At 35.7% G+C, this 15,179-nt stretch overlaps 1 protein-coding gene across 1 annotated transcript in view; it reads left to right on the top strand.

Moving 5' to 3' along the window:
• LOC106867187 (elongation factor 1-delta) overlaps positions 1-15,179 on the top strand; it is a 34,096-nt gene that overhangs the window by 8,752 nt on the left and 10,165 nt on the right. The window contains exon 3 of the mRNA XM_014911986.2: positions 8,436-8,513. Coding sequence (XP_014767472.2) covers positions 8,436-8,513 — 78 coding nt within the window. The remainder of the gene's footprint in view (positions 1-8,435; positions 8,514-15,179) is intronic.

Genomic DNA, 15,179 nt, shown 5'->3' on the forward strand with positions numbered 1-15,179 from the left:
TGTTTTTTTTTTGTTTTTTGCTTTTTGTTTTGCATGTGTTTTTTTTTTTGTTTGTGGAGTAATTCCTTTTTATTCTCTTCAACTTTTTTTTTCCACCTTTATAGAAGTTTTTAAATTACAATTTTCTGTTTTCTGTTCCTTTGTTTTACTCCCCCCCTACAATTTAAAGTAACCACTTCTGATCTGGAAGGAGTAGATCCTGGTTATTTTGGCACCAGTTACAGCAAATTGAAATATCACTGTATGTTGATAGATTTCTCAGACTGCCACCATTAACTCCTCCTCATCACTTTGTCTAACCATTAAGGTTTTAGCCACTTCAGACAATAACTTTGCTGGTTCTGAGGCTTGAGCTCAGCTGGTTCCAGCCAGCAGCATCCAAAATTAGTCTTGTGTTAAGAATTAATAGACAAGACCTTTGGCAACTGAATGTTGTCTGTGATAATAGTGGTGACAATTTTGTGGAATCCTCAAAGATTGTAGGAGACTTTGTTACGGTTTTCTTAAGAGATTCTAGCTCTATCAGGCTTAAGCAAAGATTGCTGATGCTAATTTAAACCAAAGAACTGCTTCTATAATCCAGAGAAATGGGTGCCAACAGGCTCTACAACAGTTCTACACAATATGAGCTCAATATTAAAATTCTAATGATTTAAATTGGCCAAAAAAACGGTTTACCTTTTGAAGGAATGAAGTCCAATAATTTGGACCTATAATTTGCATATCTCCACCCCTAGTCCTAGACACAATTTTCCTTTTTTTTTTTCTTTCAAATGTTGACGAATGTGATGGCTGAGTGGTTAGGTACATCTCTCCAAATTGAGAGGTTTTATGTTCAAATCTTGATATCAGTATTCTATCAACAGGCCACTGGATTCTTTCTGTCTTCATCTAATCTCTTCCAAGTCCAAAGTTCTGAAGTTGGTTTTATGCTGGGTATCCATATATAAAAGACTTATTTCTTTGTGTGTCAGGGTGGGGGCAGTAAAGATTGATTGAACCATGTGTTTTGTTTTCTTTCAATTGACTCTGAAATCCATAAATTGTAATTTTAGCATGTGTGTGTACGTTTGTATATATCCAATAAGGCAATGGCTCATCAGGAATTACTGCTGAGATGTTTAAAATGTCTGGCAGAGTAGGATATAACCTGTATAGTTAACCAGGTTGTCCAGGAAGTTGTCTCAGCCAACAACTGGTGTAGCAGCATTATAGTCAACTGCTACCAAGGTAAAGGAGATTCCTTAGATAGAAGTAATTACAGAGGTATCACATTGCTGGACCAGATGTGATGAAAGTTGCAGAAAGGGTCATAGGTCAATGAATTAGGAAGAAAGTTAACCTAAATGAGATACAGTTAAGTTTTGTGTCCAGAGGTTCTACTACTACTACTACTACAGCTGCTACCTTCCTTAGTAAGGCAACTGCAGGAGAAGTATTTAGCCAAAAATAAACTATTGTACTTAGGATTTGTCATCATGGTGCCAACCTTTAACGGTGCTTTGCTTTCTCATCAGGTGGTCTCTGAGGAAACCAGGGTTAGGCACATTGCCATGTACGTGGGTGATGTCAGAAAGGTAAGAGTTAACTTATGAGATAGTGATGAATTTAATGTAGACGAAGGAGTTCGCCAGGTAATCAGCTTACCTGTTCACTTGAAATTGCTGGCCCGGTACCAGAATTTAAAACCAGTATTTATTGACAACAGTGATGTGTAAAAGTTGACTCTATTCACTCCAATGTACAGTACAGTCTGGTTATAAGACATGTAACTGGAAGGCTCTCCTTTGACGGTCAAGAATCCTATCAACTTGTCCATCCAGGCTGTGGTCATTTATTTTACTGGTTCTTATTTATTTTTTGAACAAAATCACAATCATGGCAGATACTGGTGTCACGCAATTGGCACACAAAAGCACCCATTATACTCTTGGAGTGGGAAATGTTAGGAAGGGCGTCCAGCTGTAGAAAACCATGCCAAATCAGACTGGCGTCTGGTGCAGCCTTCCAGCGTGCCAGCCCAGTCAAACCGTCCAACCCATGCCAGCATGGACAACAGACGTCAAATGATGATGATGTGTGTGTGTGTGGTGGGGGGGTAATGACAGATTAGCTTTTTATGTTCTCCAGCCATTCCTACATGCTACCCTGGGTGGCAAAGAAGGAAATTTTTCATGTTTTGGGGTAATTTGTTTTTTTACAACTAGATCTCCTCCCTACTGAGTTGAACCTGTTTGTTGACCAGACAGGCTGATATAAGCAGAGTTACGTACCTTGCCCAGGCACTATACAATGGCTGTAGTTTCAAAGTTTCAACTTCTGTCCTTGTGGTAAGTAGTCAGCACTTTAATAGCACAGCCAGAGGTTTTCATTTGAAATTTTTATTTTTGCTTTTTTTCTCTGGAACTATTTTCATCAAATTCCTCAGTTTCCAGGTAAATTTAGAAAGTCTGTCTTGTTTAGAGCTACTTCTGCTTTATAGTTTTCTTTTTAAAAATATTTTTTCATGGCTCATTTCTTTGTTTCATAAACTGCTTTATGGGGAACTACGAATCGGTGTTATTTATGATAACTTCTTTAACAAATACAATAATTTGGAAGGCTGACTAAACTATTTTCTTCAAATACTATTGCAGTTTGTTGATGCTACCGTCATAAAACCTGGATTGTTGATCTCAAGACCTCTTTAATATGTCACAAATTAAAATATATTTTATTAAAAGAAGTTAATGTGAATAATATATTAAATTGTGTTAATAGATGTATATTGTCTTACCATTGTGCTTCTACATTTGAGATCAGGCATGCCTTCTGTAATGTCTTGAACACCATTCTATGCTTTCTCCAGCTTATTAGTATGCATGGGTCTTTAAATTGTTCTTTTGTAGTATCTCTTGTTTTGGTAAGTTATATCGTCTCCTATATTCCTTGTCTATTCTCGCTTTCTTTTTTCTACAATATCTTTTTGGCATCTGGTACCCAAAGCTAGCTGGCAATGCTTGTCTTTACCCACCTTCAAAAAACTAAGATGCTACAGTTATTGGCTGTCACCAGAAATTCAAAATAATTAAAGTGCAATCCAAAATTCTTGGTGAGTCTGTTAGAATTACAGTCATTAGAAGGAATTGTGCTAAGGAAACTATTGAAATTATACATGACTAAAAAAAATAATTTTTTCTGAAGCCAAATATAAAACTTGTAGAAAATTTTTGTAGCTCAACTGTAGACATTTGTATCAACTTTCTATCTTTTGGCCTTGTGTGGCTAATAAAGAAATCTATCTTTTGCCTAACAATTCTAAGATGAACTCAGTATTCCATGACTATTCTGTCTCTTTCTATCTTTCTCTTAACTATTTTCCCCTGATCCAAGTTTTATTCAACCTGACTCATTCTTTTTACCAAGTTATAATTAAAGATTATAATAAAGTTTGTTTTCCCTGCCATCTTCTGCTTTATCTGATTCTAACTATTGTCTTGCTTCCTCTGTTGTGTTTAGATGTCTTGCCCAGATTGATAATGTCTGTTACAATTAAATATTCAAGAGTTAAACGAAGTTTTTAACTAATTATAATAGTCTTTTGAAACTCATCTTGTCAACAAGCCCCTATATATATATATATATATATATATATATATATATATATATATATATATATATATATATAGGTGTGTATCTTGTAAAATCAATCAGTTTTAAGGTGATTAAAATTTTCCCAATCATAGCATCAAAAGGGCTGTAATTTGTTTTTGTGTTCTCTTTGGCAGTTCTATGAGAGACCCACTTAAAGCAAATGGCACAGATCTGCTAACAAGGCAAAAAATTAATAATAATAATAATAATAATCCTTTCTGCTATAAGCACAAAGCCTGAAACTTTGGGGAAGGGGACTAGTTGATTACATCGACCCCTGTGTGTAACTGGTACTTAATTTATTGAACCAGAAAGGATGTTCTGAAAGTGTAGTTGCTAGAATAAGAATAGGATGGAAAAAATTCAGTGAGATATTGCCTCAAGTTTCAAATCAAATTATTCCAGCTTTAAATCTTGAATTTTCAGCTCAAGATCTTTGAGAGGATAAGAGATTTTGCATCTACATCTCTCTTCCTTCCTCAGTATGACATTTGAGCAACTTAAAAATTCATCTTAAGTTAATTAGGAGATGACAATTTTCAGTCTTCATGGACTGTGCCTTGCTAGGGTTTATGAAGATTCAAAATTGTCTTCTGAGAAACACTTAATACCGTTAATCATTTCTCCTTTATTTTGTTTCTATTCAAGACACAAATCCTCATTGTCTTTAATCCTCTCTTTTTACCTTTCATTATTTACAAGACACATCCTCAACATCTTTAATTATCCCTCCTTTGATCATTTTCATTGCCAGGCAATTATAGATTTCATTATTTCTACCTGTACACATTGCTCTATAAATATAACCCTTGGGTGAAAAAACTTCAACAAATAAATTCTTTCAGCTGTTGTTTAACCAGTTTTCACCATATTTCTGTAGACACACACTATCTTTGTTTCAGTTAGTTTTGAAAATAATGAAAAAATTTAGTAAAATAAGTTGATCTAATGACAAACTTATTTTACTGGTGTTTGGAACATAAATTTACATGAAATTTTATGGGAAGGTTTTGAGTGAGTTCACTTTAAAACAAGAAGTTTGTATCATAGAACCTAGGGAAGTTAGGGAATGGGTTGGCATCAAAAGGGCTAATGTTGAAGAACACCAGTTCCTCTTAAGAGAGGACAAAATATTTACCCTTGGTTCTAGTTCTGAATTATTACCAGTTATTTTTACATAGAAGTTATGTAATACAGTTCTATATTTAAGAGATGAAGAATTATTTACATTTGATGGATATTTGTCCTCATCTTGTTTGTTGTTAACACAATATTTCGGCTGATATACCCTCCAGCCTTCATCAGGTGTCTTGGGGGAAATTTGGAACCTGGGTTCTCATTCTCTATGGTATTTTTTGATATTATTATTATTAGTATTATTATTGTTGTTGTTGTTGTTGTTGTTCAGGTCACTGCTTGGAATCGAACTTGAAATCTTGGGGTTAGTAGCCTGCACTCTTAACCACTATGCCATATGCCTGTGGGCAGTTATGGAGTGAATTTTAGGGGTTATAAATCTAATATTTTCCTATCCTTCCTCAATACCGGTTCCCATATGCTGTTCACATCTGCACTCGGTCTGCTTAGGAGGTTGTTGTGTCCGAGCATATGTGCTGCTTCTTTTAGTTTTCGTATTTTCCAGTGGTGTTCTCTGTCTATTATTTTAACTTCATCCCACAGGGGGAGGTGGTCTCCATTTTTCTATACATGATCAGTGACCTGAACAACAACAACAACAACAATAATAATAACAATAAGGATATCGAAAAATACCTTAGGAATGAGAACCCAGATTCGAAATTTCCCCAAGACACCCGATGAAGGCTGGAGGGTATATCAGCCAAAACGTATTAACAACAAACAAACAGACAAGGACAAATATCCGTCAAATGTAAATAATGTAGAAGTTATGTGTTTGTAATAAGTCTGTAGACTTAGACACATAACTAGCATCCTGGTATGGCTGTATCACCAACCTATTTATGGTATGAACTGGGAGTATTTTATTGTAGCAGTCTGTATATCGGGACTCAAGTGTTTCCCTCTTCATCGAATCAGTTTCTGTTTAACCTTTTCCCATTCAGGTTACTCTGTCAAATGTAATGCTTATTTATTTACATTGTTTTGCATTTAATCATTATCTTGTAGCACCCGCCTGACTGGTTCCTATGCTGGTGACATGTAAAAAGCACCCACTACACTCTTGGAGTGGTTGGCGTTAGGAAGGGCATTGAGCTGTAGAAACTCTGCCAAATCAGATTGGGGCTTGGTGCAGCCTCCTGGCTTGTCAGTCCTCGGTCAAACCGTCCAACCCATGTCAGCATGGAAAATGGACGTTAAACAATGATGATGATTGTTATTTTTAGAATGACGTAGGATAGGTGCGAGAAGTCAAATCTGGCCAGTTTGAACATAAAACAGAATATTTTGATTCAATATAGCTGGTCCAAAATGCTAAGGGGTTAAAGTTATTGCTTTCCAAGACCTGTTCAGTCTATGTCTGCTCTGAGTGATTAGGGTAGCATTTTTTATCCAAAGTGTTGGGTTTGTTTGGAGTTCCTCACTTCTTAGACAGGTTGCCCACACTGTGACTGGGCTGCTATAACCATCAATGATATTGGGAGGTCAGTTTTGCTACTGAAGGAGGACTGTCGAGGGTAGCCCTTCCAATCAAATGAGCATGAGGTTATCTCTCAGATCAGAGATGAACCCTTACTTTGATAATCTGAGGTTATGGTACTAGGTGGAAGTGGGGATGAAGTGTGCACACACACACACCCTCTCTCTCTCTCTCCTTCCTCGTTTAATGTCCACTCTAGTCTTCAATATCCTTCATCATCATCATCATCGTTTAACATCCGCTTTCCATGCTAGCATGGGTTGGACGATTTGACTGAGGACTGGTGAAACCAGATGGCAACACCAGGCTCCAATCTAAATTTGGCAGAGTTTCTACAGCTGGATGCCCTTCCTAACGCCAACCACTCAGAGAGTGTAGTGGGTGCTTTTACATATTGTTTAAAAATTTCAGTTGGCAGTTCTGGATTTGAAAACTTTTCGTGTTCAATAATTTTTATTGATTTGAGTTTTTCATTTTTGGTTCTACAAAGGTTTTTATATTAAATTTTAGTTCCAGTTCAAAATATTCAAAACCTTCAAAAATCCTCTTTTACTTAGATCCCAGATCCAACTCAAATAACTTTCGTATCCAACCAATATTTAGTGTATGAATGTGTTGGACCCATCACTTGGTAATCATATGATTGATCAGACTATTGGACACTGTTACACATCACTGGTCACAGTGTGCTTCGCATCATTTTAGCTTTTGAATGATGTCATCCTGCTGGCTAGGTGAGCAGGCCAATCTGTATTTGACCATTCCTGTCATCACTTGGTGATAGGAATGGTTAATTACAGATTTGTGTTTCTGAGATTTGTTATTGTTTAGGGCAGTGGTTCTCAACCGGGGTTGGTTCATTTGGCCCTTGAGGGTCCATATAAGATTTTGCTGTTAAAATTTATCGGCAATAAATTGGGTGTATTTCTACAATACGCAAAATATTTTGATAAATTTAATACAATTTCTAATAATATTTAATTATAGAAATATAATGGGACTTTTTTTTTAACATCGAATGGCTATGAGGGTCCAAGGAAGATGGTTGAGAGCCACTGGTCAGAGTAATTTCATATTTGCGGCTGAAAGTTTGGGTTAAAAATATTGTATGTTTGAAATTAATCTAAGAATATCTGTATATATTTAGGAATGGTTAAGTTGAAGATGACATCTTCAGTGGCTTGATTCCAAAATGATCTCTCTAGAAATGAGAAAGATGTTCATGGTCTGGTAATTTCAAAACTCTTCGGGGGAAATATTTTTGTCCATGTATAATCTGATTAAAGATATAATGATAATTGTTTAATGTCTTCATCATTGGATTTGATGAATGATTTGGTATCAGTTTTTAATTTTGTATGAAGTTGATAACAGCTTCTTATTCTTCCAATGTAAATTTAGAGGTCACTGATGAAAGGGTGTTCAATAAGTTTACAATGTAAAAGAAAATATAGTTTTCTATGAGAAATAATTGGAGTTGCAGAGTTTAATATTTCATAAAAAGCAACATTTTCTTTTTTTCTTCTTACAACTGCTGGCATATTTGGAAAACAGCCACAAGTAAAATCAGGCTGTGTGTGTGTGTGTGTGTGTAATCTCCAGTTGGCACTTCTTGAGCTGAAAAAGAATGGTCAGATATAGGTGGCCAAGATAAACATTTTCAGTTCTTGTAAAGGTTGTAAAGAGTCAAAGTACCAAAGAAGTCCACTGTTATAAATGGAACGGTATTTGGGATCTTATGATTCCATTAATGGTCAATCTATACAAACTTGTCATTTTTTTTCCCTATTGACCAAAAATATATTCACTTTGAAGTGTTGAAGTCATATAAACTTGAAAATATTAAGATAATGCCAGTGTTATCAAAGGTTACAAAAGCTGTTTTGGAAAAAAAGGAGTAGCCTGATTAGAACCTGCAACCGATGGACTTGTTTGGAATAATTACATTTAAAATTTAGTTGAATATATTTTGTGTATTACATTGCATCACATGAACACAAGCTAAAGGATTCGTTGGTCAAGGATCCATTTCAGTGTTGCTAATGCAGTCATCTCTATTAAAATTTTGTTAGTAGCAATAATTAAACATTGTTTTTATTATTTCTAATTTTCTTTGTAAGAGCTAGAAGGGAACAATCTGAAGCTATTTTTTGGCTCTAAACTCAGTGGTTTGTTTTTGTAGGACAACACAAGTTGCAGTGCTTTAGTTACCGACATACAACAGATACGGCAGCAAATCCAAACTGCTATGAACAACACAGTGAGTGTGACAACTTCTTCTTTAGTTGGTCTTCGTTGTAGTCCGTAATATATCACTGTGCCTTGCAGTAAATTTCACTTGAGTCTCAATGTTTTGTCTTCCCTTTTTGCTCCTTGCTATCCATCCAATTTCTCTGCTACCACAAAGAGATAAAAATACATGTGACAGGGTCCATAGACAATTAATCCTCCTTCCCTCCTCCCTTGTCGATTTTGGGACTAAAATTGAAGACTTAATACAAAGAATTTAAGAAATTTATCTCTTCGCTTTTCACCTTATTCCTTAAACTATTGTTAGAATTCTTCTGACTTTTCAATGTCATTACTGTAGAGAATTACTAAACTCTCAGCAAGATGAATTTGTGGATACAGGTTCAAGTTCCAATGTGGTGTGGTGGTTCTAATGCTATAATATTCTACAGAACAGATGTGTGGAACCATATGTCACTTTAGGATAGAATCTCTATTTAAGACAAAAGAGCTGGTCAGAGCCAATAGACAGCATTCCAAACCCAATCAATGATAGGTATTTATTGGTAGATTATCCAGTAATCAATCACTTATGTTATAGGAAAGATGAACAGTTAATTAGTGAACGTTAATGATCAATGGATGTTTGTCATTAATTTAGCAAAAGTCTTTAGCAACAAAAGTGATGTGAAATCAAGGCAGAGATGTTGACCAACTTGCTGAGAGTTGTTATTCCATAGAGTTTAGCCTAAATCATTTTTATTACATTAAATTTATGAAACGGAAGTTTTCCCTCGCTTCAAGAAAGAAACTGTTACACAACTGGTTTTTTTTTTGTATGTTTTGGTTGAAATATTACCAGGAATTGTTGGCCAGATTCATTTTAGGCCATCATTCTATTTTCAATTAAAATTGATTCATATCTTAAGAAATTATATTGCTTTTTTTTGTTATGGGGATGGGGAATAATATCACAGCAGAAGGTGTGGGGCCCTTGGTGTGAATTGTTCAAAATATGTAGCATGAAAAAAAAGAAAACACTATGGAAACATGTAGCAAACACAAAGGCTTTGGTGTTAGACTGCAGCACATGTGGCTTTATGATGTGCTCAGATTATTACATCATTATAAGATGTTAATAATAATAAGACATTAATTTGTCTTGGTTTACCAAGCTAAAGTGAACTAAAACTATTACTTGATAATTATGTGGTTGACAATGGTTAATTAAATATTGTTCTCATGTCATTGTTAACGTAATTAACACTGAATAATTGGAAAAGGGGAATAGGACTAGTTACCCTGAAAACTCAATGGCAAATATTTAAATTTTCTGAAATCCCTTGTCTGAAAAAAATTTTAATAAATCCACACACTGCCTACCTCATAAATTTTTGAGTAGAGAATTTGGATTTTCACTGGTAGCATTTATTAAGGTGGTAGAATGGTAGGATTATCAGCATGACAGACAAAATGCTCAGTGGCATTTCTTCTGACTCTTTATATTCTGAGTTCAAATCCCACCAAGGTCCACTTTGCTTTTCATCCCTCCAGGGGTTGATTTGTCTTGCTCCCTTCTTCAAGCTTGCTGGCCTTGTACTAAAATTATTATTATTATTATAAGGAAGTATATCAGTGAAGTCGGCATCTATTAATCAAAGCTAGTTTTATGATTAAATTATTGGAAGCTCATTAGTTTGAGAGAAATAAAGAATAAAAAGGAAAGTGAATACCAAATTCCCTCTGTAAAATCAAAAATCAAATCATAATCAAATGAAAATTGTAGTTGTGGCCGATGCTAATGCTGCCTGACTGGCTCCCATGCTGGTGGCATGCAATAAGTACCATTCATGCGTGGGTCGATGTCAGTGCCACCTGACTGGCTCCCCGTGCTGGTGGCACGTAAAAAGCACCATCCGAACATGGCCCGTGCCGTCTGACTGACTCCCATGATTCATGCGTGGGTCATTGCCAGTGCCACCTGACTGGCTCCCGTGCTGGTGGCACGTAAAAAGCACCCATTACTCTTTCGGTGTGGTTGGCATTAGGAAGGGCATCCAACTGTAGAGACATTGCCAGATCAGATTGGGGCCTGGTTCAGTCTCCTGGCTTGCCAGTCCCAGTCAAACCGTCCAACCCATGCCAGCATGGAAAAACGGACTTTAAGCGATGATGATGATTCTTTAAACCTAATTTCAATTTTTTTTGTTTTATTAAGTTTCCTAAAAAACACACTGAAGTTGGAAAACGGTTTCACTGATTAAATTGCCAAACAAGGAACCTTATATACACTCACATGGATGGATTGAAATTTGGAATTCATCATCATCATTTAACATCCATCTTCCATGCATGCATGGGTAGGAGGGTTGACAAGAGCCGGCCAGGTAGAAAAACTACCCTAGGAATTGTAAACATTTATTTACTGTTGGAAGTTGTAAAATATAAAACTTGTTTGATTGGTGATTATTGAACACCTTTAGATTTTACGACTTTGAATATTGTATGGCAACTTGGCAGAAACAGAGGAGTCTTGGACAAAATGCTTTGTTAGAAAATCATTTGAGCGAGGTCGTTGCCAGTGCCGCCGGACTGGCTCCTGTGCAGGTGGCAAGTAAAATACACCATTTTGAGCTTGGCCGTTGTCAGTACTGCATGACTGGCCCTCGTGCTGGTGGCACATAAAAGCACCCACTACACTCTCAGAGTGGTTGGCGTTAGGAAGGGCATCCAGCTGTAGAAACTCTGCCAGATCAGATTGGAGCCTGGTGCAGCCATCTGGTTCACCAGTCCTCAGTTAAATCGTCCAACCCATACTAGCATGGAAAGTGGACATTAAATGATGATGATGATGATGATGATTCCTCGCCTTTGTATTCTAACTTCAGATTCATCTCATTTCTTGAGAATAAGCAGCCAATTCCATTCACTTGACCCTTCCTCTGCAAGAGTGGTTCTTATCCCTAATCAAAAGAATTTACTTTTTGTTTTTAATGTATAAATTGTTCAGTGCTAAGTCTTCTGAAAAGTCTATGGCTTGAGCGAGGAATTTGCTTTTACATTACCAAATGCATGATGATGATGATGATGATGATGATGATGACGATGACGATGACGGCTGTTGTCGGTTTATTGCATCTGATGATAATCTGCTGATTCTGTTTTGCCATATTTTCATAACTTCACCAAAATACTGCTATGATGAAATCACAGTAATATTACAGGGTGAAATTAGCTTTGGAAAAGAAAATCTGGATTTAGCTTAGATAATGGATTCAACAGAGTGGTAGAGAAAATGGTTAAGATTTAGATCCATCCACTTACATTCTGATCAATAAAATATCAATTGGTCAAATTCTGAGATTGATTTCGTCGACTGTTCTAAAATATGTTACTTACTACCTTAGTATTTGTCACAGCTTATAATCATCATCATTTGACTGGCGACTGAATGGTTTATATTATAATTGAGAATATAAGACATTAGACTTGTGTTATAATATTCTTTCTAATTTTGGCACAAGGGAAGGGAGCAAGTACTTGACAGGTGTTTATGACTTCATAAGGATGAACAGCAAAGCTAGCCATCATGGGATTTGAACTCGCAATGTAATGAGTTGGATGAAATACCCCTGAGCATTTTGGCTGGTGTGCTAACAATTCTGTCGGCTCACTGCCTTAACTTGTGTTTTGTTGTAATATATTAGCTTACACTAGTTTAGTTATATTGTAGCATAATTATTCAGCAAGAATTGTCTCTTTTTGCTTCCAAATGTGAATTTGGTTACTGAGTTACCATTCACAGTAACAATTGTGTAGTTACCATTCCTGATAAGCAATAAAGACTAGGGTAGCAGAAGTAATCTGCGTTGAATGTCTTATTTACATTATTATAATTTTAATGTCATTGACTTTCCTTAGGATTAGCTAATAATTAGACATTAAAAATAGTTTGGGATCCAAATATATTTGTTGGCCATGTATATAATTAGTAATATTAAAGAGTAAAAAATACTTGTTAGAGGTTGAGACAATATTAATGACATTATTAATTGACCCCATCTTTCTTGGTTCAAATACTGGATTGCTTTCAATTAGAAACCCTAATGCTTATCTCTAATCTTAAACTTTTGCAAGCTTTTTCCTTCTACTCATACAATATTCTCTTCATACAAATGCACTTCAACTTGCACTTGACAATTCCTTTCTCTCTTATCCCAGTATTTGACTTTGGTGTTCGGAGTTGGTCCAGTACGTTAATATTCAGTATAAACTCAGAGAAAAAACTTTTGAAGTGTTTTCTACTAAATCATTGAATCCTACACGTTTACATCATTCTGTTTTATTTTAAAGTTGTTTATTAGAATTATTTACCAATTACAATGGAATGAATGGAAATCAGTTGAGAAGACGAGACTCAGTGAATATTTCACTGTAGCTTCAACTAATTATAATTTTGGTGAAATTAATAAATAACTACAATTTCAGTCAAAGATTTCTGTAATAATTGCCATTTTGCTATTTATTTTTTCACCATTTTGAGAAGGAATTCTATGCTGCATGTTGTGTAGAATGTTTGAATCGGATAATCAAGATCTAATGCTTGAAAAAGAGGGTTTTCCAGGTTGGTACACTGTATTGGATGTAATGTCAAGTATAGGGGTTAACCCTTTTGATACTAACCTACCTGACACTGCTCCTCGTTCTAAAACCTTTCATCAAAATTTCATGTTAATTTATGTTCAAAATACCAGCTGAAATGTGATAAATTTGGTTTACTAAATTCTTCATTATTTTCAAAATTAATTGAAACAAAAGCAGTGTATTACAACAGAAATATTGTAACAAGAGGGTTAACAGGAAAATGTGGGTACAATTGGCTGGTTTGGTTAGCCTGGTCTTTTGGTAGGTAACTTCTTTTGGTAGTTGGACAAGAATTGAAGAGTTTATTGATCTGATTGACAGTTTTTAAATATAGGCCTGGATATCAGCAGCTCTTTGGTTATCTTGATTTGAAAGGTTTACAGTAAAGACTAAAAACACACACTAATTCAGTTTTCACTGGTTTTATTACCATTTAGTTTATAAACTTCATCCATTTTCTACAAAGCTCTCCTGTTTTACAATTATTTTCATACTCAAAAGAATAAGTAAAACTACAATGTTATCCAAACTAGTTTCTTTGGACTTCATAAATCTGTCTTCAAATTTATCTTGAAATTCTATTGAAAGAGTTCTGAATCTCTCTATGATTGATAAGGATCTGATTGAGTAGGGTCATTGATATGAAGGAAATCTGTTCGAATCCTATTTAAAACATTGGTGCATTATTCCTGGAAGAAACAAATATTTTCACTCTCTTTGATGGTGAGACAGAGCAAACAGTTTTAAAACACCAACTTAAATAGCTTGTCTAATATCATAATTTAAATATTAAATATGACAATCAGTTCTTTAACAGCACAAAACAACATACCTCTAGGATTGTTGATTTCTATCCTTGATGCCATTTTGGCAACGTTCAAAATATAAACGGATTTGGAATAAAGGGAGGGGATTGGTAATGTCAAGATTCCGATTCGAATTTTTAAAACAAAAGGAATCTGAGTTTTTTTACAAGAAATAACCATATGATACGTTCTGTGATAATGTTTGTTACTTTGTGCGGAAACTTTTTGCCAGGGGACAAGGGATGAAACTGAGACACAAGGTCAGGACCTGCCTTGATACCCTCCTCACAGTTTAACCCCTTGTTCCCTAGCATGAAGCTGACACCCCTCTCCACCACTCCCAGAGTTCATAGTCCTGCAAGCTGTGTGATGACCTCAATGGTGCAGATGGCACATAAAAAGTCTGCAGTCCATGCTTTGAAGTGGTTGGCATTAGGAAAGGCATCCAACCATAGAAACCATTACCAAAGCAGACATTGGAGCCCAGTGCAGTCCTTGGGACCCATTGGATCCTGTCAAACTGACCAACCCATGCCAGCATGGAACATGGACATTAAATGATATAAAAAGATATTCACACATCATTAGTCATTTGGCTATATTGGTTTTTATTGGTCAGGGATTTCTGTTTTTCTTTTTTTTAAGGTATTCCGATTAATTGAAGGAAATTTCTTGAAATCTAAAATAGAGGTAGCAGTAGTGATTTTGGGCCCCATGGTCACTGAAAAAATGTTATTTGAACCCTCATGTGATTTCTTAGAACAGTTTTACTTGCAAACACATGTACTTCTCTCCACCCCACCCTCTTCTTAGCTCTCATATCGCTATTAAAAATCACTATTATTATTATTATTATTATTAAGGTGGCGAGCTGGCAGAATCATTCGCATGCTGGACAAAATGCTTAGTGGTATTTCTTCCGTTGTTACATTCTGAGTTCAAATTCCACTTGGGTCGACTTTGCCTTTCATCCTTTCGGGGTCGACGAATTAAGTACCAGTGACACACTGGGGTTGATTTAATCAACCGGCCCTCGTTCCCTCCCAAATTTCAGTCCTTGTGCCTATAGTAGGTAGGATTATTATTATTACTATTTGCTGTTGGGGACAGCTCCTTCAGGGTTGATAAATTAAGTACCAGTTGAACATTGGGGTCCATGTAATCAACTTACCCCCTTCCCTGAAATTGCTGGCTTTGTGTCAAAATTTGAAACCATTATTTTTATTAACTAACACTGTTGCAGATCG

This window comes from Octopus bimaculoides, chromosome 3 (genome assembly GCF_001194135.2).
Source record: "Octopus bimaculoides isolate UCB-OBI-ISO-001 chromosome 3, ASM119413v2, whole genome shotgun sequence".
NCBI lineage: Eukaryota > Metazoa > Mollusca > Cephalopoda > Octopoda > Octopodidae > Octopus > Octopus bimaculoides.